This window comes from Brachyistius frenatus, unplaced genomic scaffold (assembly GCF_029030835.1).
Source record: "Brachyistius frenatus isolate BFR_SWC_R1_liver_20210118 unplaced genomic scaffold, ASM2903083v1 Contig_98, whole genome shotgun sequence".
Lineage (NCBI taxonomy): Eukaryota > Metazoa > Chordata > Actinopteri > Embiotocidae > Brachyistius > Brachyistius frenatus.
Genome location: NW_027210697.1, coordinates 847,311 through 871,615, shown reverse-complemented (window position 1 = coordinate 871,615; position 24,305 = coordinate 847,311). Strand labels below are relative to the sequence as shown.

General features: G+C 42.7%; 1 protein-coding gene across 3 annotated transcripts in view; it reads right to left on the bottom strand.

Annotated features, from left to right (window-relative positions):
* Positions 1-24,305, bottom strand: part of arhgef10la (Rho guanine nucleotide exchange factor (GEF) 10-like a) — a 103,338-nt gene that overhangs the window by 8,038 nt on the left and 70,995 nt on the right. For all 3 annotated transcript variants that reach the window (XM_069711285.1, XM_069711287.1, XM_069711286.1), the window contains 4 exons: positions 13,782-13,868; positions 8,938-9,152; positions 7,439-7,596; positions 5,081-5,223 (listed from right to left, as the gene is read on the bottom strand). In XM_069711285.1, coding sequence (XP_069567386.1) covers positions 5,081-5,223; positions 7,439-7,596; positions 8,938-9,152; positions 13,782-13,868 — 603 coding nt within the window. The remainder of the gene's footprint in view (positions 1-5,080; positions 5,224-7,438; positions 7,597-8,937; positions 9,153-13,781; positions 13,869-24,305) is intronic.

The following is a 24,305-nucleotide window of genomic DNA, read 5'->3' as shown; positions in this document are numbered from 1 at the left end:
ATTAATACATTTTTAAGCATCGTAGCTCTAAAGAGTGCTACAACACACTGCGGTTGAATGACATCTTGCCTACCATATGTTTGAAACCCCCTGCAAGACATACTGGGAAATTTAGTACAATATGACACAATAGGTTTATTTGACTGGGATACAATGGAGTCTCGAAAATAATAACTTCACATTTTTATCCAATATTGCAAAGCAGAATCGATAGATAAACGATAGGTGTAGACCAGACATGTTGAGCGCCTGCTGTGCGGTGTGAAATACAGGATAAGTACAAGCCACAACTGTTTCCCCTGACCAACAACCTGGTATTAGTCTGCTGAATCCAGCATTGCTTACTGAGATGAGGTAGTCAGTGAAGCTTGACAGCAGTAATCTGCCCTGTCTACTCGACTCGACAGTGTCGCACCAGCAGCGGCATCCCTCCAGTAGTCCTCCGCCAGCAGTGGGAAAATAACAGCGGAACTAAAGCCACAAACACTACAGCTGGTCTGAACAGCTCATTAGTCCTTCATTACAGCAGGTGACAAAGTGTCTTTGTCCTTTGCTGGGCACTAAGTCCACATCTCCGCTCTGAGGGCGAAGGAGTCGAGTGGACGTGTGAGTGATAGGCGAAAGCAGGAGGAGTAAGAAACAGTAATGGAAAGAGGAAGGAACAAGGCCTGCCAGTCAGTATTGATCAAAGCCGGTATGACCATGCATGTCCTACTTTGTTAAGGTCTGCTTTACGTGGGGGTGACTCAGACCTTTACAGAGAGCCGAAGTTTGTGCAGCTCGGTAATAATACGCAGATTGGCTCTTGAAACGGGTCTGAAATCACGACTCAAACGTTGGCACGTCGCAAAAACAAACAAAGCATTATCGTCAGATTCAAATCAGCCTCTACTGTTTGACTGTGTACAAAATAAAACACCACTTGATTGGTTGAGGTTTCCTTCATTTTCTCCCCAATTAAGTTGTTTCAAACTCCCATTGTTTTCCTCAATTCCTACGGCGCCCTTTTTGTTGGTCTGATGGAAATCTAAATAGGGTCTATAATTTTGTACAATTTTACTAAAATGTCCAGATTTTTGTACGGAGTTAAACACACGTCAAAAAAAAAAATGCTGCAGTTTACTGAAAATAGGGTGACTAGGCGAGATGAACAGTTGTGGCGACGCTGGCAAATATCAAAGAATAAAAGCCACAACAAGAACCAAAAAAGTCTGCGAGCGTAATTTATCGACGTGGTGTTTCACTCTGCTCACGTTCGGGGAGGGTCTCCGTTGTTTACAACTTGGTGAGTTTTGGTGCTGAACATACGTAACTTGGGGGGGGGGGGTCAATGCTTATTGGTTGCAGTTTACAATAGTGTGAAAATTAACCTGAGATCTACAGCCATTAGGATGCAACAACTGAAACCTATCTACATTGGAGAGTGACAAGACACGTATGCTCCCGGGGGGTATTTTTAGTTGCAGTACCTCAGTTGGCCACTGGGACTTAATGACTCGCAGCACCATAACAAGCTCTCTTAACGCCTGGGAGCCGAATCCCAGATGCAACTAGCTGAAACTGAAGCTGATTTTAGAAGTAATAGGATTTATGCTTCTCTTATAATTACCTTTTTAGCCCAGAGTGAAAGATTTTGATAAATAATGGTGGGCATTACATTTTGCGTAGACATTCATCGTGCCCAGAAGACAACTCCCCAGTGCCTTTGGTGATCTACGGCCTTTTCCACCTGTTAGTGCCAGAAGGTTGACATCTTTGTTTCGGAGTTAAAATCTATTGATAATACCTCTAAGTTTTGCCACAAGCTCAGAAATTGTATCTGAAGTTTGTAAAAAAAAAAAAAGCCATTGCCATTGCAATTGCTAGCATGCTAACATGTGAAACCTAAATACTGTAGTGAACATGAAAAACGTTCTACTCGCTAAACATCAGCATGTTGTAATTGATGTTGTGAGCATGTTTGCATGCTTTAATTACAATTTGGTTCAAAGCACCACAGTGCCTTTGAACTTTGTTTTACTTAGTTTATTGTTTAAAACCTCTGTGGTAATATCAAATATTCAAAACTGTCAAATGTGTCCTTTTGAGGCTTCATGAGCTTCATGCGACTGACAACAGCTTTGAAAAAGTTTTCTAAATCCATTAATTCTTCCATTTTTGTTTCCCTCGCAGCCATTGTATTGTTGAGGGTCTGTCAGCACTATAATTTCCATGTACCCCACTGGGATGGAGAGTGTATTTAATCATATAATAGTAAACTAAGTGCCCACACAAATTAGTAAAAGAAAAAAAAAGTGTTATTATGATTCTTTGGGGGTTCTGTTGTAGGCCATTTCAACACCATAGGAAGTGTCGTCATGTTTCCCAAAAGCAGGCTGAAAAGGTTATGTTTAAATAACACAGTGTCGCCAAGACATCGACTGTGAGGGTTTAGAAAGAGAGTCATGACGAGCGGCGGGGAGCAGGATTATCGGCGTCAAACGAGACAGGGCACGGCGTCCAGCAGAGTCGTGGATTAATGATTCAAGAGTACAGCGGATCTCACAAAGTGGGAAAACAATGGAATGAAGTGAAGTGAATATGAGCCCATGACCCTGTAGCCTTTCACCAAGTCGATTCCTACAGGTGCCAGACGTTTGCTTGTCCAGATCCTGGATATGCACGACAGCCCCTGTGAAGTCAGCCCTCTCGAGTCCGTATTAGCGAGGAAGGCAAGGTTATCGAAGGAGTAACCAGAGCTGACCTGTTAAGCTCTGTGGGAGATACAGTGAACCAGAACTGTGCCTCCGCTGCGTGGCCATTCAACTGATTAAGCCCCTGTCTCCAGAGGGCCGGGCGAGGGAAAAGAGGTGAAAGAATAAAAGGAGACGCTCCCCGCTTGGCTTACTGCTGATTATGTGGCTCTCAACAAACAGCTGTCATTGTGTTGATCCTCCAGATTTGTCAGCTGTTTTGTCTCACTTGTTGCGACTTTCCAGAGAAAATTTGCAAATACATATTGTTCTTATGTTCTGCATAATTCAAGTTTTGCTGCATGTTTTGTATCTGCAGCTTTCGATACTTGGTCCGAGGACAACAAAATCATCTGTAACAGGAAACCAAACAAGTGGAGAAATTTCATTGTTTTTTTGAAAATGAAAAAACGAATAAATAGGATGTGCAGTGAAATATATTTCCTTCATTGGAAGTGTTTTCATCTTTGTTTGTTTGATGAAATTTAGCATCATATTTTAATACATGATAAACTTTTATGTATCTAGGGTGAAGCTATAATTAGTACACATGCTCCTTTCCAGCGAATAACTTGTCCAGCTACGCACAGTCACGTCTGGGAGCTATAATTAAATGGTAATGGTTTGCACGTCGGCATCTGAATACCGTATTAGCATTCCCCAGAAGAGTTTGTTTTATGTCATCCATTATTGTCTACCACAGCCGGAGAAGTCATCCTGCTATACGCCTCTAATGACACACTGTAGAGAAGAACACCTTGGAGGATGACTACGCAAAAATGGAGAGTGTGACAGAGACACCATCCAGGTTGATTTTGTGGAGATAATGGTGTGCGCTCCCGGACCATAACTCAGAGTGCAGAGTGGTACAGCAAAATGAGGCTTATTTGTGTGCGAGAGCTCCAACAAACATCGTATGAATGTACAAGGGGTCTGATTCGTTGTCCGCGCAGCGGCTCCAGGCACTAAATCTTGATGACATCATAGATTACAACGCTGGCTCTCTAAGGCTGTGTGCATAAATCTTTTCAGAAAATGAAAGGAGAGGAAAATTTCCTCAAATGTTGCACACAAAAAAAAAAAAACAGTTTAAAGCAGTTTCAGTTGTGAACTCATTCCTTCAGGCCTTAAATCAAGTTCTAGTGAAAACTGACAATATTTATCCGCCGGACTAGTGGAATAGAAGATCATACCTGAACCTCCTTTCAAACAAAGGCTACTGAATTGCTAAATATTGTAATCTTGATAGGTTTCTGAAAATGTAATGTTGTTCTATAGAAACTGGACAGAACTAGAAACACAAATATAACAGCATCATATTTGCGCGACACCTGATTTTCTTAATTAGCAACTGGGGAGTAAGTGTAAACTAAATGGAAACGTAACACTAACACGTTCACTTTGTAACCGAATGACTTGTGAGCAAACAGTTGCTTTAAATATCTACACTCTTCTTTTAGCTCCGTTTTTGGTCTCTACCCCGAATGCTAAACGCTACACAGTGTTCATTAGCTCGTCATTAGCTGTTGCTGCGTTCAAATGGGCTCGTATTTACCATGTATATGAGAAGAGCAGCGCCCTCTTGTGGTGTTCACGATGTCGGAACTCTCAATTTTCCATAAGCCTTACGTTCACAAGTTGTTAAGTGTTCGCTTACGTTTACGGAAATGTCAGAGGTCGTGGAAGTTCAATTTTCATTGGATATTTAGCTAATACATTGTAATTTTAGTCACGTAGAGTTTGTCTTCATAACTTAGATAATAGCTTACGTCCGAGGAAAATGTTGATCTTGCCAACGGCCTCATTACTCACCTCATTTAATTACTGCATTACTGTTAGCTTGCAACATTGTTAGCCTGTGTGGCTTCTAGACGCTGTCCATGCATACGGCGCACACGACTTCCCATGTTGTTACCACGAGCTCACGGTTTCCATTTGAACGCATCACGAGTCTATGTTGTTTGCTACAACCATATAGCGTGGTTGGTGCTCGACGGCATCCGCCGGACGGATGCTCGCTGTAAACTCGACACTGACGTGATCGGTTTGTAAGTGTATGCTGCTGTTGTTCAGTTATTTCACTTTCAATCAATTTATCCTTAAACCTATCCCTGGCAAACTGTCCCGACCGCTGATCCAACCTAGCACGAGCAGCATGAAAAGTCTTACTACATTTTAAGTTTTGATCATTGGTCTTTTATCTTTGTCTTTTAAAGAGGCAGAGGGATATAAATAATGCATATTCCTGACAAGACCGAAGCCGTGCGGATTAGTCATTGTCTGTTTATTCTTTTTGGTAACAGGGTTCACTGCCATGTTATGTGCCCAGCGAGGACTTGGTTGTTTACCTGTGTGGTGAGGCTGGAGATTTCAACAACAGTGACAGAGTTCCCGCAGCTTGCCCACACGGAGTCATCCAGCACCAGCAGGGTACGGACCGGTTCTGAGCCCAGGCTCACACACCTGCAGGAGTCAGGGTCCCAGAGATCATCTGGGAGGAAAAAAACACAGCAGACAAAGAACAAAAACACTGCTCAAACTTTTACCAAGATCCAATAAATCACAGTTAGTCCACAATTATATTAAACTCGGACCACATGTCCCACTTTACATCGAGGGAGGCAGTTTAGTTCAATTCTTACCACTTGTGCTGCAGCAAGTTAGCCTGGTTAATAGTTATTAAAAAAAAAAAAAAAAAAAAACTTTTGAAGCTATTTGACATTGTTGAGCAATTACTAAAGCATCGGCGGAGAGGGTTCATGGCGGAGCCTCTTTTTCTTTCACTCTAATCTACTAATGACTGTATGAGAAAATATGAACGAGACTTAAGCACTGTGGACATCCATTTAAAACTCCACAAACTGGAACGCCACACACTGCGCAGCATAATGCTTACACCCTTGCCTCCCTCACGCTAATCAATCTGGTACACGCTTTCCAACTTCTTTATTACCATTTTTTTTTCTTTATTCGAAAAGAACTTTGACTCTTGATGTCTCGTCCTCTTTTAGCTTCACTAGTGGTGAAAATTAAGTAGACCTTTTCTCTTTGAGTTTTAATCATGGGGGACACGTCGCAGCCACCACAGAGGCACATTATAAAGTGAATTACATAAGCATTTCCTTTGCTGAGTGTTAGTGAAGCAAAATTTGAGAAGGGAGTGCACCCAGCCATTTAATTAACATTTTGAGTTGTTTATTTCTGCTTTTCATAGAAGAATAGCTTCACAGTGCCTTCTGCGTACCACAGGTTAATTGTTTGGCATGTTAGAAAGGTCATTTTTCCACCTTTTCAAAATTCACTCGTGTGAATGTCCCCGTGGCCCCTCGCGCCGAGCGGAGCCACGCCGATGCTTCTCCCTCTTTAACAAGGGGACCGGGATTGTCACGCCAATTCCCAACTTCTCTGCCTCATCTTGTAAAATATTGTCAGTGCCAGGTAAAATGATGTTTGAAGTGCATATCTGTGAGAAAAGTTGGAGCGCGTTATTCACGGAGCAACAACATGTTGTGTGTATAAACATGCCTTTAAATACAACTCTCAACTAAAGCCTTAGTATTTCCGGGGCTGCCGCAGACTTGTTTTCAGACAGTAGCGCGCTAGTCAAGGGCATAAATCTTTAACAGATGTGCCGAATCCACAAACATTCCCCAGCACCCTCCCGAGCTTCTCTCCTGTCCTTTTTTTTTTTTTTTTATATACAAAGCATGAATAGTAATATTTAATCGGCATGCAGCAGCTTGGTGTAATTAATCATCCTTTCTGCTTGGGAGGAGAGAGGAGCGCGGGAGGCAGGCACGTTGACATACTGTGGCCAGGTAAAAAGGAACCCGGTGATAGAGCTATTGTGCTCCCGCTGGCTGTGAAAACTGCAAACCACTGCTGAGATGGTGTTAAGCCCCCTTGGCCTTGTGCAATGCCTGACTAAACATGGCATGCCATCTACCACATGGTGAAGTGTTATTTTCATACCTACAGCGGGTGGAAAAATCTCTGGCAACAGGAAGTATAACGCAACAGGAAAAAGTGATTTCGAAGGCAGTCCAAAATTACTAAGTGATATTTAAAATGAATGAAAACAATAGATGTAAAACTCATTTGTATTAATTATTTCCATGTTTGTTTGTTGATAAATGACCTTCATTAGAAATCAACCACACAAAAAACTTTGCATTTTAGTGTCACATCTCATTAAGAGACAACAGCAGCTGATATGCACCTTTGTACACAAACAAAAGGGAAACATCCGATGACCTCACCGAATGATATCACTGAATAACAAACAAAGCATTATAGATGTAATTTGTTGTCAAATGAATGATTTCCGCCTGTATAATTGGGTTTGTGGTGCGCTGGTGGAAAACAAAAAAATTAAAAAAGAATGTTACAATTCAGACACCATGACTTCATACAATAACAAGCCTCATTTACTGCATCTCCAAGATATACAAGTTTATAGAAAACAGTATTTAGCACATATTTGAATGTTGTCAATGTAAATTATGTTTTCTTTTTCAAATATATATATATATTTTAATTTTTTTTTCACTTTTTCCATCACTCACCATATATCATAATTGGAAAAACAAAAAAAGACCCAATGAGAGTGACATATTCTCACTTCTCCACACAGAGAGTAGCAGCAGGCAACGCCTGACAGACGATAACCTACAGCCATCAGCCTAAAAACAAAGCAACCACCTTACCACTGTCACTTCTTCCGTAAACCATCAGGGTCCCGTTCCGCAGGCCTGCGAACAGGAAGCGAGCGGAGTGCTTCAGGCAGAGCACGGGGCAGCCCTCTGGGTTGTGGAGGGTCAGTAGGCATTGTGCTGCAGTGTCCACGCTGCCATAGACGAGAACGCTGGAAGAAGAACAGCAGCAGCAGAAGCCAGCATGATAAATGAGTGTCATTTGAAATGACAGAGTGCCTCGTTTTCATGCAGTTTGATTTAACAGTGCAAAAAGCATTGCGTATGTGGAACCACTCTGTCTTTCTCGTGTTTGAAAGGCCATCTGAACTTTGCTGCATCTTATTGTCTTCTTCAGAATGACGAATGCACATCGCTGTTTGTTTCTCTCTATCGGAGAAGAAAATGTTAAGTAGCATCGAAGCTGACAGGCTGTGCTAAAATGCTGAAATTGTATATTTTTGCTTTATTTTACCGAATGTCTCTTTTTTTTCCCCCAAGACAGACGCAATAACTGGAGGAGAATGAGTCAGCATAAACAAACTGCTGACATATGACTTGTGGTTCCTATACAAATGACTAACACTGCTGTTACTGAAAAAAACAAAACATACAAATGAGTATATCTTATACTCAAGAAGTCTTCTGTGTGACCACACAACAAGAACAATGTATTGAATATTACTATGACAGGAGAGTGAGATTAAACCTTTCCTCCATTTCGCACACTGGGATCAGAAGGTTTATTGGATCTGAGAACAAAACAGTGGTCTTCGCAGAAGTAGCATTATGGACGCTGCGTCAGGGTATCAACTGTGATTTGTTGTTTTGATGAAATATTGACAAGCGAATCTATATTGCTAGAAATCTCAGGCGACCGTAGCAAAATATAATGCAGAACAAGATGTGGGATATACTGAAGAGCATTTGAGCACTTATCTTTTTATTTGTACCACAGACTGTATATAAAAGTGTCCTTAGCTTCTTGGTCTGAAAAATGAGAGTGCCTTAAGCTGCAATACCACCGAGTGCCACTAGAGGTTGGCTCTAAAAAAAAAAAAAAACCCTTCATCTCCATAGACTCCTATTGAACTTGTCACATGAAATTCGAAGCCAATACATTTTTTTTCCACGAGTTATTTTGGTTTTGATAGCTACCGGTTTTGCCAGTCGATCTGACAATAATTCCATTATTATTTAAAAATTAGGCCTCAAAAAAGCTGTGTTTTTGGGGGCGTGCCTGTTTGACTGAAAGGCCTGTGGTGCAGACAGGTTTCAGGATGAAATACGGTCACTTCTGGTTCCAAACTAGCAAGATGGCGACGGCCAATATCCGAACTTGAGGCCTCAATAGGCCGTTTACAAATCAATGGGTGACGTCACTGATAGCTACCACTTAATTTGTAACTTCTTTTTTTATTTAGGATAAGTCTAATTTCCTACACTGTCCTTATTCTATGTCAGACTTCCTTTCTCTTAAGTGTCTGTTGCTTTTTGTAATACAAGTCACTCACCGGCCATCATCTAATCCAACACAAATGTTGGTGCCGATCCCTGAGGAGACCTTGTGAACTCCCGCCTCCACTTCCTCAGTCGGAGAAGGCACGGACACATATTCCAGACAGCGGACAGCAGAGCCGACCTGCAGGCTCTTCACAGCCCTCGGCATGGGCCTGTTGAGGGAAAATATCTCGATTTGCCCTTGAGAACCTTCTCCTCCACCAGCCACCTGTAGGGAGAAAGAAACTTGATTGAAAAAGGTCGAGACCTCATGTTCAGATGTACCAATGGACTGAATCGTAATGCCACAGGTAATAAATATTCTGCTGAAACAGAAGAACAAGGGGCAGGGAGCAGAGAGCAGAACCAGGCCAGTCTCTCTTTAGATCATGCTTGCAATGTGTGTTCCCCCGTCTTAATCAAACTGTGAGGATAACGTGTCTTCAGTTAAACATTCTCTAGCTGGCAGCAATGTAGATTTAAAAAAAAAAGAGTTGGGATCAATTATCCTTTCAGACCTTGTCATTTGTAGTCCACACTCACATTTTGGGAGAAATATCACTTAGAATTTTAAACACATTACATAATGGATTCACAATGTCATCTCTAGAACATCAAACAAGTCTTAAAACTTGTGCAATCTTTTCATCAGTGAAGAACAGAAAGGGTCTCGTAAGTTTCAGAAAGGCTTTGACTAGCTTAACAATGAGAGGTTGGGGTTTTTTTTTCCACCAGTTTACGAGATCAAGTGAGCGATCCATTGCGGGAGTCAGTTCGCGGTAACATGAAAATAAATATCATTTTCAATTAATCAAACCGACGTCTGATATTAACATGTCCAAGGACGCACCCAACACTTGAAACCATTCGTCTCGGTGCTAATTAAGAACGTACTCGGTTTCAGTTTCAGTTTAATTTGCAGTAGGTTTGCTTCAGTCAACAGTCGTCGACGTCTCTACCTTTTACACGAGCGAACACGTTGCGAAAAAAATGTTCTACTGAAGAAAGCAAACTTAGATGTTCTCAGAAGTCCAACAATCATGCAAGCTTCCCAAGGCGACACACACAACAATAGTCTGAATGTGAGCTCATACAGACGCTTGATTTCCTATGAACCACATTAACATGGGCCTTTGTGTGAGCCTGTCAATGCCAAAGCTAAAAGAAAGACGGAGGCCTTCAACCGATATCTGAAGCAGTTCCAACGAATGCGGCATTTCTCACATTCCCAAACAATTAAAGTGTTGTCGTGGGTTTTTTTTCTGTCATTGATCAAATTCATTAGTCTTGTGTGAGGTCGAGGTGAATGTGCGGTGACGATACAGCGTCTCTCTCGGAAAAAGAAGCGCAGCTGCTTGCTGCAAGACAGCAAAGATTCATTCTCCGTATGAATCACATCGTACGAATGTGACACGAGCTAAATATAGTGTTTAGCTCCTCTCCTCCACGTTCACCCTTATTTGCATGCAATCATTTGTTTGATTTGTATCAGCGTACAGAATCTGGACAGGAGCGATCCTTTGGGCTCTTGAGAGTGAGCCAGAACAAATAATGGTCTGTTGCACAGGGTGAAAAGAAGATAGGGAGGACTTATCTTGCAGCGAGGAGCCCTGTGGAAAAAACAAAAAGACATGGCTTCGAGTGACTGTGGACCCAGACCCAGAGACTCACCCGAGCTCCTCCACAATAGATCCGTTCACATGTCCATTTGTCCCCTCCCAAATCCCTCCACACACCACCGGGACCGCAATCCCTGCTACCGAAGCACACTCTCCTCCTCTAACCCCCCCACCCCCGTTCGTTCCCCTCCCTCCCCGCCCTGATATCCAGGGAAAATACTTTGTCCTCACAAAGTCATCACTACTTATTTAAAGGAATAGATATCTGGAGTTGTGCCCTGGACAGATTTGTTGCCCAGGAGAAGCAGAATCTTCCGAAACAGTAAATGCTCTGCCAGCATTAATTAGACTGCTCAGGGTGCAGCGAGGAGGCGTGGGAGAACGGTCATGGTAGCACACTCTGCTCAGTTGTTTTCACCACATTAACAATCCAAAACCACGGGTCCCCCGATCGTTGATTCCCTCAGAAAATGGAAGCATTTTGACTCTCCCTCCTCTGACACTCGCTGTGAATAATAACTTACCGATCAGGCTTACAAAACAGGAGGCATAAAGGCAGAGTTCATGGAGACTTTATCTCAAATGAGGAGTAGGAAGTTGGTTAAAAGTGGGACGAGGAAGGTGATGGCAAACAGGGAAACACTGGGGTATCAGGCTGATTAGACACAATGTCATTACTCTGATCAAAGCACGCAGAAATCCCCATAGCCCATCTCACTTTAACGTGATTAGTGTCATCCCTTATTTGACAAGCCTGCCAGGGAGGTAGAACCAACTGGGGGCGGGAATACTCAGTCACTAATTATTCGTCCTGGATCCGCAGGCCCTCGCTATTATTAAAAAAATATATATTTTTCTAGTGGATATCACTTTGTATTTTTCTGTGGTTACATGTTGTATTGTATGATCTGTAACATCCACATTGCTAGAAAAAAGGTCATATGTGCTTCGTACTCAAGGAGCTGCTTGTCTTGTTTGAATTTTTGTGAGATATTCTGACAGACCACGACTGCACTGCAAAAGGGAATTCACTCCTCAGATTGTAGTTAATCATTTAATTTCTTTTAAGACCTTTATACAGAAGCACCAAACATGAAGGAGCCAAAGTCCTTGGGTCTTCCACACACTTCGCCAGGTTATGGAACAGCGAAAGCTGCATCAATGTTTTGTTAAGAATATAAAATCTTACTGCCTCACGAATGCAATTATTGTCGAGTTTAGATCAATGAACACCGAGAGCATGACATACAAAACGCACAGGTTCGCAGTTACAAAGAGCTGGCAGGCTGATGAAACACAGTGGATGCACAATCCAAAATATAGACAAGGTTAAAAAAAAACAAAAAAAACAACACAAGATAGAGCCGAGACAGAGATCGAAGGCATCGGGACGATCTGGGAGGTGATTGGTGGAAAATGGCTGCAGGTTAAAGCAGAATGTGGGAAAGATCAGGTGATGCGGCAGGTGGTGGGGGGGAGGTGGCTGGTCATTGGGACAAAAAAAAAACAAAAAAAAACATACTGAATGGAAGAACAGCAAAATCATGACAATTCTAATTCAACCGAGAGATACATATCAAATGATTACTAAACAGTGCTCAATCTCAGTAAACTTCAAAGATTTTCTTTCTCTCGAAACTTTCTTCTTTTCAGGTAAACTAACTTGCTGACGTTCTTCAACCAGAGCTTGGACTCATGTCGACAGGTTTTTTTTTTTTACAACTAAAGAACTGTTCATACCACATTTAAACATGTAGTAATAACTCGTGATGTGTACTTGAATCCGCATAGTTTGAAATCTCACCACATTTTATTTGCCATTTTTTTCTTTCAATTCCAGGCTTTTAAAAAGAGACCATTTGATCAGCCGACGGGCTACTGACACGCACGCAGTCCACACTCCAACGGGTGTAGAAGACCCAGCATTGATACCTTACCCAGCATACTTCACAGGCTCTCGATACAGGCTGCTGTAGTCAGTATTGAATGAAAATGGAAAGAAATCCACCGCAATGGTACTTCAGTTGGAGCTGGAAGGCGTTCTTGAACGCTCCTCTGTGTTCCCTCTCCGAACAAAACACCTTTAAATGCACGGGAGAGCACAGCTGGTCTAAACACAAACGCTAACGAGATCTGCGTGCGAGCCTACGCACGATCCGCCCTCGGTGGAGACTGGGTGTAACGCACCAATTGAGATTTGAGTATGAACTGCTGCTTTGCTTTAAAAGCAAAAGAACAGTATCAGCACAGATGACTGCTGTAATGACTGTTAACGGCGTTCATGAACGCATGCAGGGCGAAAGGAATGAAAACCAGCATTTTGATGGACGTGTTCTCTACCAGCTTAACACACAGCACGTGGACAAGCAACTGTGTTCTCCAAACGGTACGAGAGGACAGAGTCCAGGGCTTTTAAGGCAACCGTGCAAGTGAAAGTGAGAGCAGCCTGTGCTCCTTCAAACACTGATATGGCGTGGCCCTAATTGCCAATATCACGCCACCATATCTCCTTTTCCTCATCTGAGGTAGCATCCAGTCTTCTTCAGAAGAGCACCACAAAACCAATTAAGTCTGAGGCACTCTGTGTCTTTGAGGGCCCGCACTTGATTTAGCCACCCTTAAGGTCGAAAGAGGATTACTTCATAAATTACCCACCTTCTTGGAAAAGGTGGTGGGGGGAGGAGGGGGGCAAAAATTGAAACTTCAAGAGTAATAGCAGATTCTCTGTATAATTTTTTTTCTTTCTTTTTTTTTAATCTGAATCTCCCCTTCTTCTTTTTTTCTTTTTTTTTCTAGATCCAGCTTATTTCCCACAAGTCCAGGGATAGTGATGTGATAGTCTGGCGGCGCAATTTGCCCCACTCATCATCAGGCACTCTGCAGCGGTTAGCTACCACTACCCTTTACACTGAATTAATTCACAGTTTCCCGGCGGCATTTTACAAAGAAAAATGTTGCATGTCCCATTTTGTAGCCTTGAGATACATTTTATTTCCCCCTCCGCCCTTTTTTTTTAAATTTATTTATTTTTAAATTTTTTTTTTTAAATGAGAGCAGAATGCAGAGGGAACATTTAAATGGTCACGGTAATTTGTGTTAAAAGCTAAAATTGGCAGTAACTGTAAAATAAGCATTCCTCTTCTTTGGTTTTAAGTATTTGACACTGAATTGAGTGTGTGTGTGTGTGTGTGTGTATATTGTGTGTATATGTTTTTGTGCACAGGCGACACATTACTTACCCAGAGGTAGCCTTGAGGTAAGGAGGTACTTGCGGCGGAGAAGCCCAACAGTGCACAGTGAACAGGATTGTGGAGGGCAGCTTCAAGCTTTAAGAGATCAAATGAATATTGATTACATATATAGCATGCTTCAATACTGCAACCTTTAAAAAAAAAAAATACAGACACAAAACATACTCGGGCTTCGACAGATTTGGTCAACTGAATCCGATTTTTTTTTCGACTGAGCCTGAGCCTCTTGTCGCCCGTCCGGACCTGCAGACCAGAGACGGGTGTTGCGGTTAACGCCACGCCCCGGTCTGGGCGCCATTCCCAATCCGATGGACCTGTGACCCCGCCCACCTCTACCGACGCGATGCTCTCGTGGCGACTTGCTAGGAACTGATGGACTTGACAGCGGGGTGTGTTTGGAAACCGGTCCCCACCCAGCGACGGGCTGTTCAACCCCGTTTCCACCTTTCATCTGACGTGATTGGATCACAAGTGGCCACATGTGGTCTCGGACGCTTGAGGCCACATTCTCTTTGGAGTGGAAATGCGATGCGTCCTCAATCCGTCCAGGGCCACATCAAAGACCGCCTACTGTGCTAACGTCCTCTGCACAAGGAATAAAAAGATATGCAGCTCGTGTTTGTTCCGCCGTGTTTCCTTCACGTTACGGCAGGTTCATTAGTTTGGGATTTTGTCTTTTCTCCATTCAAACTTTCATGTAAAGATCTCTGTTTGATCCTCTTTTATATTTTTTTGTTAAAAGAAAAAACGGTCCTGTGTTACTGTGCCGAACGCAGCTGAACTCTACCGCAGTACTTTTTGTGATTTAAAACACGAGCTGCTACATGAGGCTTGTTTCACCAAATCTTCTTCTGGGTTTCGTTTTTTCCTTTTAGTTCATTTCGTGTAATTTCCGACACACATTAGACCTGCAGCAACGTAGACGCGCTGGAACAATGAATCAATCTGACTTGAATCATTGGGGTTCTGACGTTAAGGTTCCTGTTCTTGTGCTTATTTATTGGTATATTTTTTTGTGACGTAGCCTACGTGTTGATTTGCATATACAGCGGTCGCTTAGGACACATGTGGAGACGCATGAACTGCCAGGTGGGGACAGACGGTTCAAAGCTGGCCTCTTGTGATCCGATCTCACGTTGATGCGAGGTGGAAACAGACTCAAAGACTCCGACAAACGTGGAGTTTCCCACCGATGATTCCACTTTTTGACCTTCAGGGCGCAGCCTTAGAAATACATTCAAATACATTGGCTGCTCACACGATTTTCTTTCGTTCTTACGTATTTGCATATTTTCACAGACTATCCAACAAGCCTAATTGTGGAAGCTTCCCATGAATTTATTTAATTTGTTTGAACACTCACTTACGAGCTGAAATCAAAGGAAGGATAATAAAGGCAAATGACAGACTTTCTGCGCACAATGTCCTATTAATGTCCCAATTAAGAACCTGTGGGTGTTAAATATTAGTGTGCTTTTTACTGTCAAGGGATAGATCAAAAGACCAACACCAAAAACAATGCTTGATCTTTCAGTTATTGTCGGGGGCCAACATTAAAATTCTGGTCATATTTTAGCTTTCTATACACAATTCTTCTTTCAGTGGATTTTTTTTTGTTTTGTTTTTTGTTTTAATACAACTTTTCAGTTTGATTATTTTAGTCACTGTGCTGTCTGTTCACTTCTAATCAATTTATACCTTCCATGTATTGCGATTCATTGGTTCAGAAAAGTTTTAAACATTTTGTTTCAAAAACTTTAAACCACAAATTTATTATTTTTTTTTAAATATGAGGAAATGCATTGGCACAAAAGGTGTTTCTTTTCTTTCTTATTTTAAAATGCATCAAAATTCAGTTTGTTATGGTTGAGGTAGACAATTTCTGAACCACAATCATTCTGAAACTCTCAGATGCAGAGATTTTTCACTAAAGGACTCGAGGGAACACTCTAGCTGCTGTGGGGCATTTTACCGTTAGAAGGGAAAATTGGTCAAACCTGGGAATACACAAGGGTCCAAAACAGTGAAGTGCTCCATTGAAGCAGTTCTCTGATTATTCATGATCAATAACAAAACGCTGACATCTTACCGAAAGGCAAAATAAATCAATATTCCTTCGACATATAGCAGATTTGTTTGCCTGAAGTGGAGTGATTGAGGTTGACATTTACATTATGGAGCGTGCAGCTGATGCATCAAAACCCCTCGCGTTTCTAACCAGGGAGTCCATCTGCCGGGGAATGATTACTACTTTGGTGTATGACTGCTAAGAGTGTGTTATCTGACAGACGGAACAGCTAATTGTGTTTTGTCGAGTCGACGGGGGCGAGAGCGGCGTGAGTCGGTGGGTTTGAGGAGGGGAATGAGAGTGGACAAGGCGTCTTTAACTGTCGTCCTCCATGGCGGCCGGCATCAATCACAGGAGATTTATAGCCACCCCTGGCCGAGACCCTCCTCCCTTTTTTTGTTTTTTTTGTTGCGTTTGTAAACACGAAGCAAAAAAAGAAAAAGGATACCGGCCAGACCTGTAGTTCTTCTCATCTGCACTGCAATGCTACTCCTCCTCTCCTGCTGTGACCGTCTCAATCTATTCAAATTCCCTCCACAGACGACGCCATGCTCTCTGTCAATCTCACTCCCACTTTCTCAGTTCTCTTTCCCGTCGTTCACGCTTTTTTATTTTATTTTTATTTTATTTTTTTTATATGCCGGCTCTTTTTCCCTCTCCCCTTCTGCTAACCCTCTGTCAAGTGCTGTAAAATGTTTTTTTGATAGGTAATTAAGCAGCAGCCATAATAGGTGTCCATATGGAGGACTCCCGTGGTTTAAGACAAAGAGAGTGGAGGCGAACCGGAGGCACCGGAGCGACCGGAGCACTATAGCGGACGGCGCCGGTAGTTCGGTGGTAGCTGGATTTTATCAGTCACCTGAGACTGGCAGAGCATCGTAGGCCAATCTTCCCGGGGCCTAGATTGCTTTATGTGTGAGCGCACCGCAGAGTCAGTCTGGCAACACCAGTGGGATCTATCCGGGCTATCAGAGCAGTCCCATCACGACTTCATAAGGTATTCAAAGGCAGGGATTTGCTCTGGGATCATTCAGATAAAGAGCTGATGTGTAAATGAAGAGGCTTGTTCCTTAATGAGATATCCACCATTTGAAAAATGCAACGCCTACTCACAATGATTGTGTGCCCAAAGAGGAAATCTCATTTCAGAATATTTTGCAAGTAATTAGCTATTTGCCATTGACACCCTATTGGGCTTAGAGATGTTAAACAGCACTTTTTTTTTTCCAATTATTTAAATCCATACAATCTTGCAGTAATTAGCATGAGACGCATTTTACATATTATCAATTTGGAATAAAACCCTTCGACTGTTATGTGAAGCCACGTTTTGTATGAAAATGGCTCACAGGGCTTAAATTACACGAGGATACCAAAGCCAGGATGGATTCTGCCCCCATTAAAATGCAGACAGTGACTTTGATCAATACAGTAAACCAGCGGTCCACTTATTGAACTTCTTTAAACAGCCAATGGAAAAGAGCACGAGTGAGCAAAACAACAAAGCCTGTAAGATCATTTCCACCTGTGAATGTGCAAATTATATCGACAGGTACAAAAGAAATGTGGGCCTTCAGCAGTGACCATATCACTGGCAATCCCGATGCTAATACAGTATCAGTGAGGCCCCATTTAAAAATCAATGAGATCTAAGCTTTCTCCGAGTCTATTGTCAGTCTCGTTTATAGCACAGACAGTCTGCCGAGCCGTAGGTGTGAAGCCGAGGCTATTCCCCCGAGCGCCGGCTGGAATGAGAGAGGAAGGTGAGCCTGTAAGTCAGCCGAGGGGAGGTTTGATGGAGGACTTCGGGGAACGTGGGGAGGGGGGGAAAAAAGGGAGGAAATGGGCAGGTGAGCTAATTAAAGCGAGATTTGTTGTTGTGATGAGAGGGCGGCCTCCCAGCTGCTGGTTACCAATGACCCAATGGTCGACAGAGAGTCCGCCCCACCCGTTAACCCAAGAGGGCGCCGGCCCATATGCTGGCTCCAGGTGGCAACGGTTAGCTCAGGAGCATCAATTGTTTTTTCTAGAGGATGAATTCAAAATATGTGTAATTACATTTCATCCCTGCAGGACAGAATGAACGGGACCATTTATTGTAATTGTCTAATTTACTGTGAACATTTTTAGCCTAGTTACACACGGCTCTCGGCTCAGTTTGTCAACAACTACAAGCAGCATATATTGGTAGTGGTCTAGTATGACAGGCGAGGGTTTTAATGATTCATGCTTTTGGCTGTCAGGCTGTCACAGTGGTGTCCCTTTGGTAAGGATGACTTCCGCAAATCCAATTAAGGTTGTTTCACTTCCCAAGGCTTCTCAGGTGCACTGGTTTTTCCTTACAATGATATTCCTCCGTAGAAGGACTGTGAAATCTGCTTTCAGATACATAGGGGTGCTTTACCACACAAGAGATTTGGGACAACTACCAGACATACACCCCCCCCTCCCCCACCCCCCCAAAAAAAGGGTTGATGCATCATTTTCACGATAATGTTATCAATGACTTGACACGCTGCAGCCAGCACGGCATTGTTTGGCCTCCACCATGCTTATGTAATATATTTGCTTTATTGGAAAGAGTGCTTTATTCTCAGTCGTGAAATATTGCCTTGCGTGAAACTCCTGACCACACATTCCTGGAGCGTTCAAAAGGAGGAGAATAAAAAAAGAAAGGTGCTTGCAAATACTATACACCGCAGTGTATAGCCTACTGAAAATTAAATATTAGCTCTATATATGGCGTGTCTACAGAGAACCGGTTGCTGTATATTAGACTCAGGCAGGGGAAAGAAAATATGCCGGTGCTTTTTTTTCTAACTCCATAGTCACAGTGCCTTCCCCTCAATTCCACATACCAACAATCTTTTACACGCACTAACAAGCACTAATAGAAAACTTCCACTGTTTATTAACTGGTAATTGACTGGTGCTGGTGCTCCCTCCTCACTGCAACCCCGCCGCCTGAGGCTACATACAGGACGGCCGCAGAGCGAATCGCCAGTCAACTGGAAAATACTTACATCCTGAGCCCGGCTACAGGTAACGCACACTAAACAAGCTGCTAACATGAGGAATGTTGCAAAGTTTCTGCTCAGGTTATCAAGAAGACGAGCCGAAGAAGGCAAGAGACGTGCTGTCATCGCTAAAATATAAAAGGATGCTGAGTTTTGTTAACAATAGTAATTTGACCTTTTGTGTCATAATAGCTTTTGTAGATCTGACAAGTATGTCTGCTGCAGACGATGCTCTCTAAATCCACCGCGCACTAAAACCTGCTCTGAGGCTTTTCCTTGTTGAGTAATTGATTTCTGACCTTCCACAAAAACTCCCTTTAAACTGCTAATATTCTGGATCAGTGTTGTGCATTCGGGCTGGAGACAAAAAAAGGACAAAGTGGGATCTTTCTTTCTTTTCTAAAGAGGTAAGAAAATAGGAAAATGAAGTAAAAAAAAACAAAACAAAAAAAACAACCTGTATTAAAAGTAATGGAAAGTATACGATGTGCGATAACATTGTTTAATATGATATGACTTTTAATTGAATACACAAATGAAATAAATTATTTCAATCATGTTTTTTTTACAACAAACCGCCTGTGAAAATTCTCTTTCGGAACTTCCACATACTTGTATTGGTTTCGACCACAAAAATCCGATATTAGATGGGCTCTAAACTACATAACCAAGTAAAAAGAACATTAATAGCATGGTCCGTGTATCCAGGGCTCAGCCCTGTGGGTCAAGTGTTCGCATGCTGAGTGTGAACACATGGCGCATGTAGATACAATTATTTTTCATGAATTCATTATGTTTCAGGCATTCAGGCATGTTCCAATTTTTTCCACAACCTAATTTTGCTGGTCATCAGATGGCAAAATGGTCAAAGTATCATAAATGTTTTTATGAAGATCCTCAAAGGTTACAAAGTGTATTGACTCATTCACTCGTTCATTATTCCCCACATACGAGTCGCTGGGTAACCGGATCCTAAGCTGCGACTTTACTTTGCAGAAATATTCAAAGTACCTTTCCCTTTCTTCATCAGGGTTTAACTGTTCCACTGATGATCATATTCCCAGAGACATTTCATATTTTGTCATGACTAGCAAGTTTTGAATCAATATTACGTTTTCAAAATTGTAGTAACAGCAGTTTTTGAGAAAGAATAGAGAAGAAAAAAAAAACACTGAAGCGGCACTCAAAGGAACCTCATACAGTTTAAGTAACACGGCACATATTCACAGTATGCCGCATAAACCTGAACATCACACAGGTTTGTGTGGACACGCACACCCCCATGACACAACAACTAAACAGCAAAATGTTGTTTGCTCATTATCTATTTTCCAATACATCATACTCTATAATGAATCTAATGCAAAAGGACAACATGATCAAAGCTGAAGCTCGCTGTTCATGTTATGATTTTATGAGCTAGATGTCACCCTGTGATTTAAATTCCACCGGCATCTACAAGCAGAGATCAAAGGGCCAACCACCTGCTGTGCTTGCAGGCCTGCGTTACACTCAGAATATTCAAAGTCATTTGAAGACAATAAGATTAAACCATCTGCACGAGAGGGTTGAGTACACGGCCTGATTTTTAACTCTTGATAGTTCTGTTTCAGGTGCTTTAGAGACTCGCAGTAAAAATCATGTGGTTATCAGCTTGTTATTAAAAACCGGCTCAGGACCTTTCCCTCAATTTAATAAGCGCTGTCTGTACAGTAACGGTTCTCTGTCTCCCCTGGCTATGCCACAGATCCTATCAGCAATAAGTGGAATGAAGTTGGAGAGTTGTTTTGCATATTGCTGCTCAGAGCCACAGCCTGACATTGGTAGGACATTACAAACTCATATTCATGACTGGACTGAGATTTTCTTCCTCGTGTCCTTCACCGCTCCTAGCTGAACGATTGCAACACGCCCAACAAATGTGATGCAAATTCGCTGTGTCGCCATGCCCCCTGTTCTCACACTCACTCACACGCACACACACACACACACACACACACACACACACACACACACACACACACACACACACACACACACACACACACACACACACACACACACACACACACACACACACACACACACACACACACACACACACACACACACACACCGCTGACTCCCGCGGCCATGGCAGTTCCAACTCTGGATGAAAGCAGTGTACTGCCCCTGCATTAATGGGTTCAAAAGAGGACTACGGGCCAGAACTTCTCTGTGTAGTCAATCACTTCCTCCATCTTCCTTTCCATTTTTGCCAAAGACAGGAAACATCCGCAGTGGGGCCCAGACTAGCTTTGGATGAGCAATCTCTGCGCACCTCAAAGACAGAAACTGACACAACTGTTTGTCGACAGGGGGTCCGGGATGAAACCCCGGGCACAAGAGTGGACAAGGCTTTTCTATAATCCTCATATCAGATGGCATGGAATGCAGAACAAAGGGAGTTCTGGTGCCAACTCCGTCCGAGCCATTTGGTGGTGTGGCGAGGATACATTTGCCAAGAAAGCTTTGCACATCAAGGAGCACCTCCCAATCTGCCCCTTCACAATCCTTGGATCCTAATTCTATGGCAGCCAGTTTGGCTTCACATGAGACAAAAAACAAATCACAAGTGTTTCACAAACACTAATCTGCTTGTTCAGGCACCACCACGTTAGGCCTATATTATCAATTCTTTACTTGGACATTTGAAAACAAATGTATTTTCTAAAGTCTTGGATGGATCAGCCCAAGAGATATTTTTTTTTTGTGCTCTTTTTTCATAACAGAATTGAAAAAGATTAAATTGACATCAGTTTCAGCATGCAGCAATTAAGCTGAGTGAACACATTTTCGAAAAAGCTTGAAAGCTGAATGGAAAGAGTTGCCCCGACTTTAAAAAAGAGAGCAGAAGGTAAATACAACCTGTCCTTTAATCCTCTAAGACTGGCCAACAACAATAAATTAAGCAGCCTTTATACTGGGAGTCGTGTATGCCTTGAAAGCAAGTAGCAGGAAGACTAATTAGCGGAGCAGAGAATAAGGAGAGACGATATCATTGCAACAGAGAGGACTGGTTCGGCACAATAGGAAATCAAAGAGGGAGAGACGGCTTTCTTCCCTGTTCCTTTTGAATTGATGCAGTTTTTTTTTTTTTTTTTTTTTGCCTATCGTCCTCTCTGCACTGACGTATAATCACGGAGCGAGAATGTGACCAAATTAGCACATTTAGCAGATCTGCAGGATTTCCCTTCTGGGTACATAATTTGTTCCTGCATGCTATCTTGACAAGTACACAGTGTGCAAAAACCCAGGGCCAGAGGAGGGAGAACTCTACTCTGAGGCATTGCTAGAGTGTCTGTGATTCCCTGTAATTAGTATGTTAACTGTCACAGCAACAGATCAGGCCCTCTGCAAATGACCTCGCTGTCGGGGGGGGGGGGGGGGGGGGGGTTGCAACCCCTCTTCACGTCGACACAGGCACTGCACTGCCCTCTGTTGGCAAGGAGAGTAATAAAGGGACGAAGCCACTGCTGTGTTTAAAATGACATACTTCCCTTAGTGCACTAACAAATAGTGCTCTTACATGTTCGGACGCTTACCTGTGTAGCGCAGGAATTTTTGAAATGACCTCAGCATGTGAACACATCACCCGCCAAAATATCTGCAGCTTTAATTATTTTACCCTGAAAATCAACGTGTTTTTGTGCCCTCTGTTTAACACGCTCAATAAACACAGTGATTCTTCTGTCCGGCAGCAGTAGTGCAAAAGAAACATTTTAGTGTGGTGTTCAGGAACAGCTGCAAGCTTCCTCAGACTTAATTTGAAAATCCTTTACGTCGGTGGCCCCGCCCCTTTCTCTACGTAGCCAAGATGGCGGCCGTTTAGGGTGGAAAGTGTCCATACAGTCTTAACAGCACAAAGTCTGTAACTAACGTGTAAATATTTTGTAAATAATAAAAAGAAAACTGAACTTACATCCAGTAAATGCATATAAATGAACCTAAACTGTGACAGGCAGACTCAGCAGTTGCAAACCCTCCATGATCCCATCATTACAACACAAATTAAAAAATTACAAATCCTTTTCACAATCCCTGATCCAGCTGTTTAGTCAATTAATTAAAAGCGTTGGCACACAGGACGTAATAATGACATGATTAAACTAACATACGGGTGCTAACACAGCCTCTTGGGTATTTGCACTATTTATTTCAATACACCTCTATTCATTTCAATGCCTCGCGCACACACATACAAACACACAAACACACACACACACACACACACACACACACACACAAGCAACTTTGCTGCCTAGTCTGGCAGCACAACCTGTGTTGCTGTGCTGTCCAATAAGTGGCAGGGAGATAAGACGGTGCTGCTGGTGAGCCTGGCAGCTGTTCAGAATACGAGTCCTCTCCAGGTCTCATGTCGTCAATAAAATCGGATCTACCATAAAAAAATAATAATTTTAAAGTAAAAATGGAAGAATACCAAGTCGGTATCATCTGTTATAAGAATTATAATCTGAACAAATGTCCTGGAGGCTTTAAACTCTGTATCAGTATAGAGTCTCGAGTTTCTTCTTTTTTTCCAGATACTTGTGAAATTTATGAAAATCGCATCTCACCTCCTGTTAAAGTCGGTAACTTTGCACAAGTCAGTCAAGATGTACGCCAGGAGTGCCACCCACCACATCTCTATTTCTGCCTATATTTTTTTTGTCTTTGCTGTTGAACAAAAGCAGGCACACAGCAGGCAGTTGCAGCTCCATTCTTGAGAATACCACCGAACCGTGACTTGAGTTTGATAAACTCCGCTGCTGATACCAAAGCTAAGCGATGGCCGAGTCCAAACGAAGACTGACCTCTGTGCACACTTGCTACATTAGCCAAGATGTTGGAAACTGTCACAACTCCCTCAGAGTTGTTCTTCGCAAATGCCAAAGTTTGACTCTTGCCCTGACCTCGGAGAGAGGTCTTTTTTTTTTTGATCGGGAACGTTAAGCAGTCCGAGACTGCTGTGTGCTGTCACTCCGACCTCCCTTTCCCCCCCCCCCTCCCTGCCACCACCACCACCCCCGTGTTACTGACAGTGACAAGTTTGGTGTGTCTGGAGTTGGGGTTTTGTTGAGGCGAGCTACAGTGACCAGAAGGGCCGAGTCGTATCAGCTCCAGCGACAGGTCTGCTGTGATCCAGCCTCACACGGAGAAATTAGATTGACACTTCCTCCTACTTTCTCATAGTCTGCATGCCAAAAGCTCGACCGCCCCTTTGAGCTCAGGGGATGAGCTGCAGTGGTTTTTGTGGAGAGAGCAGTGATAAGTGTCTCTCGGAGGCTCCAAAATTTAGGACTAAACAGGAGCAAGTTATTTTTTTCCTTTAAATTAAAATTGATCAGGAGATATGAAGTACTGAGATTCATTGCAAACACACCTCTG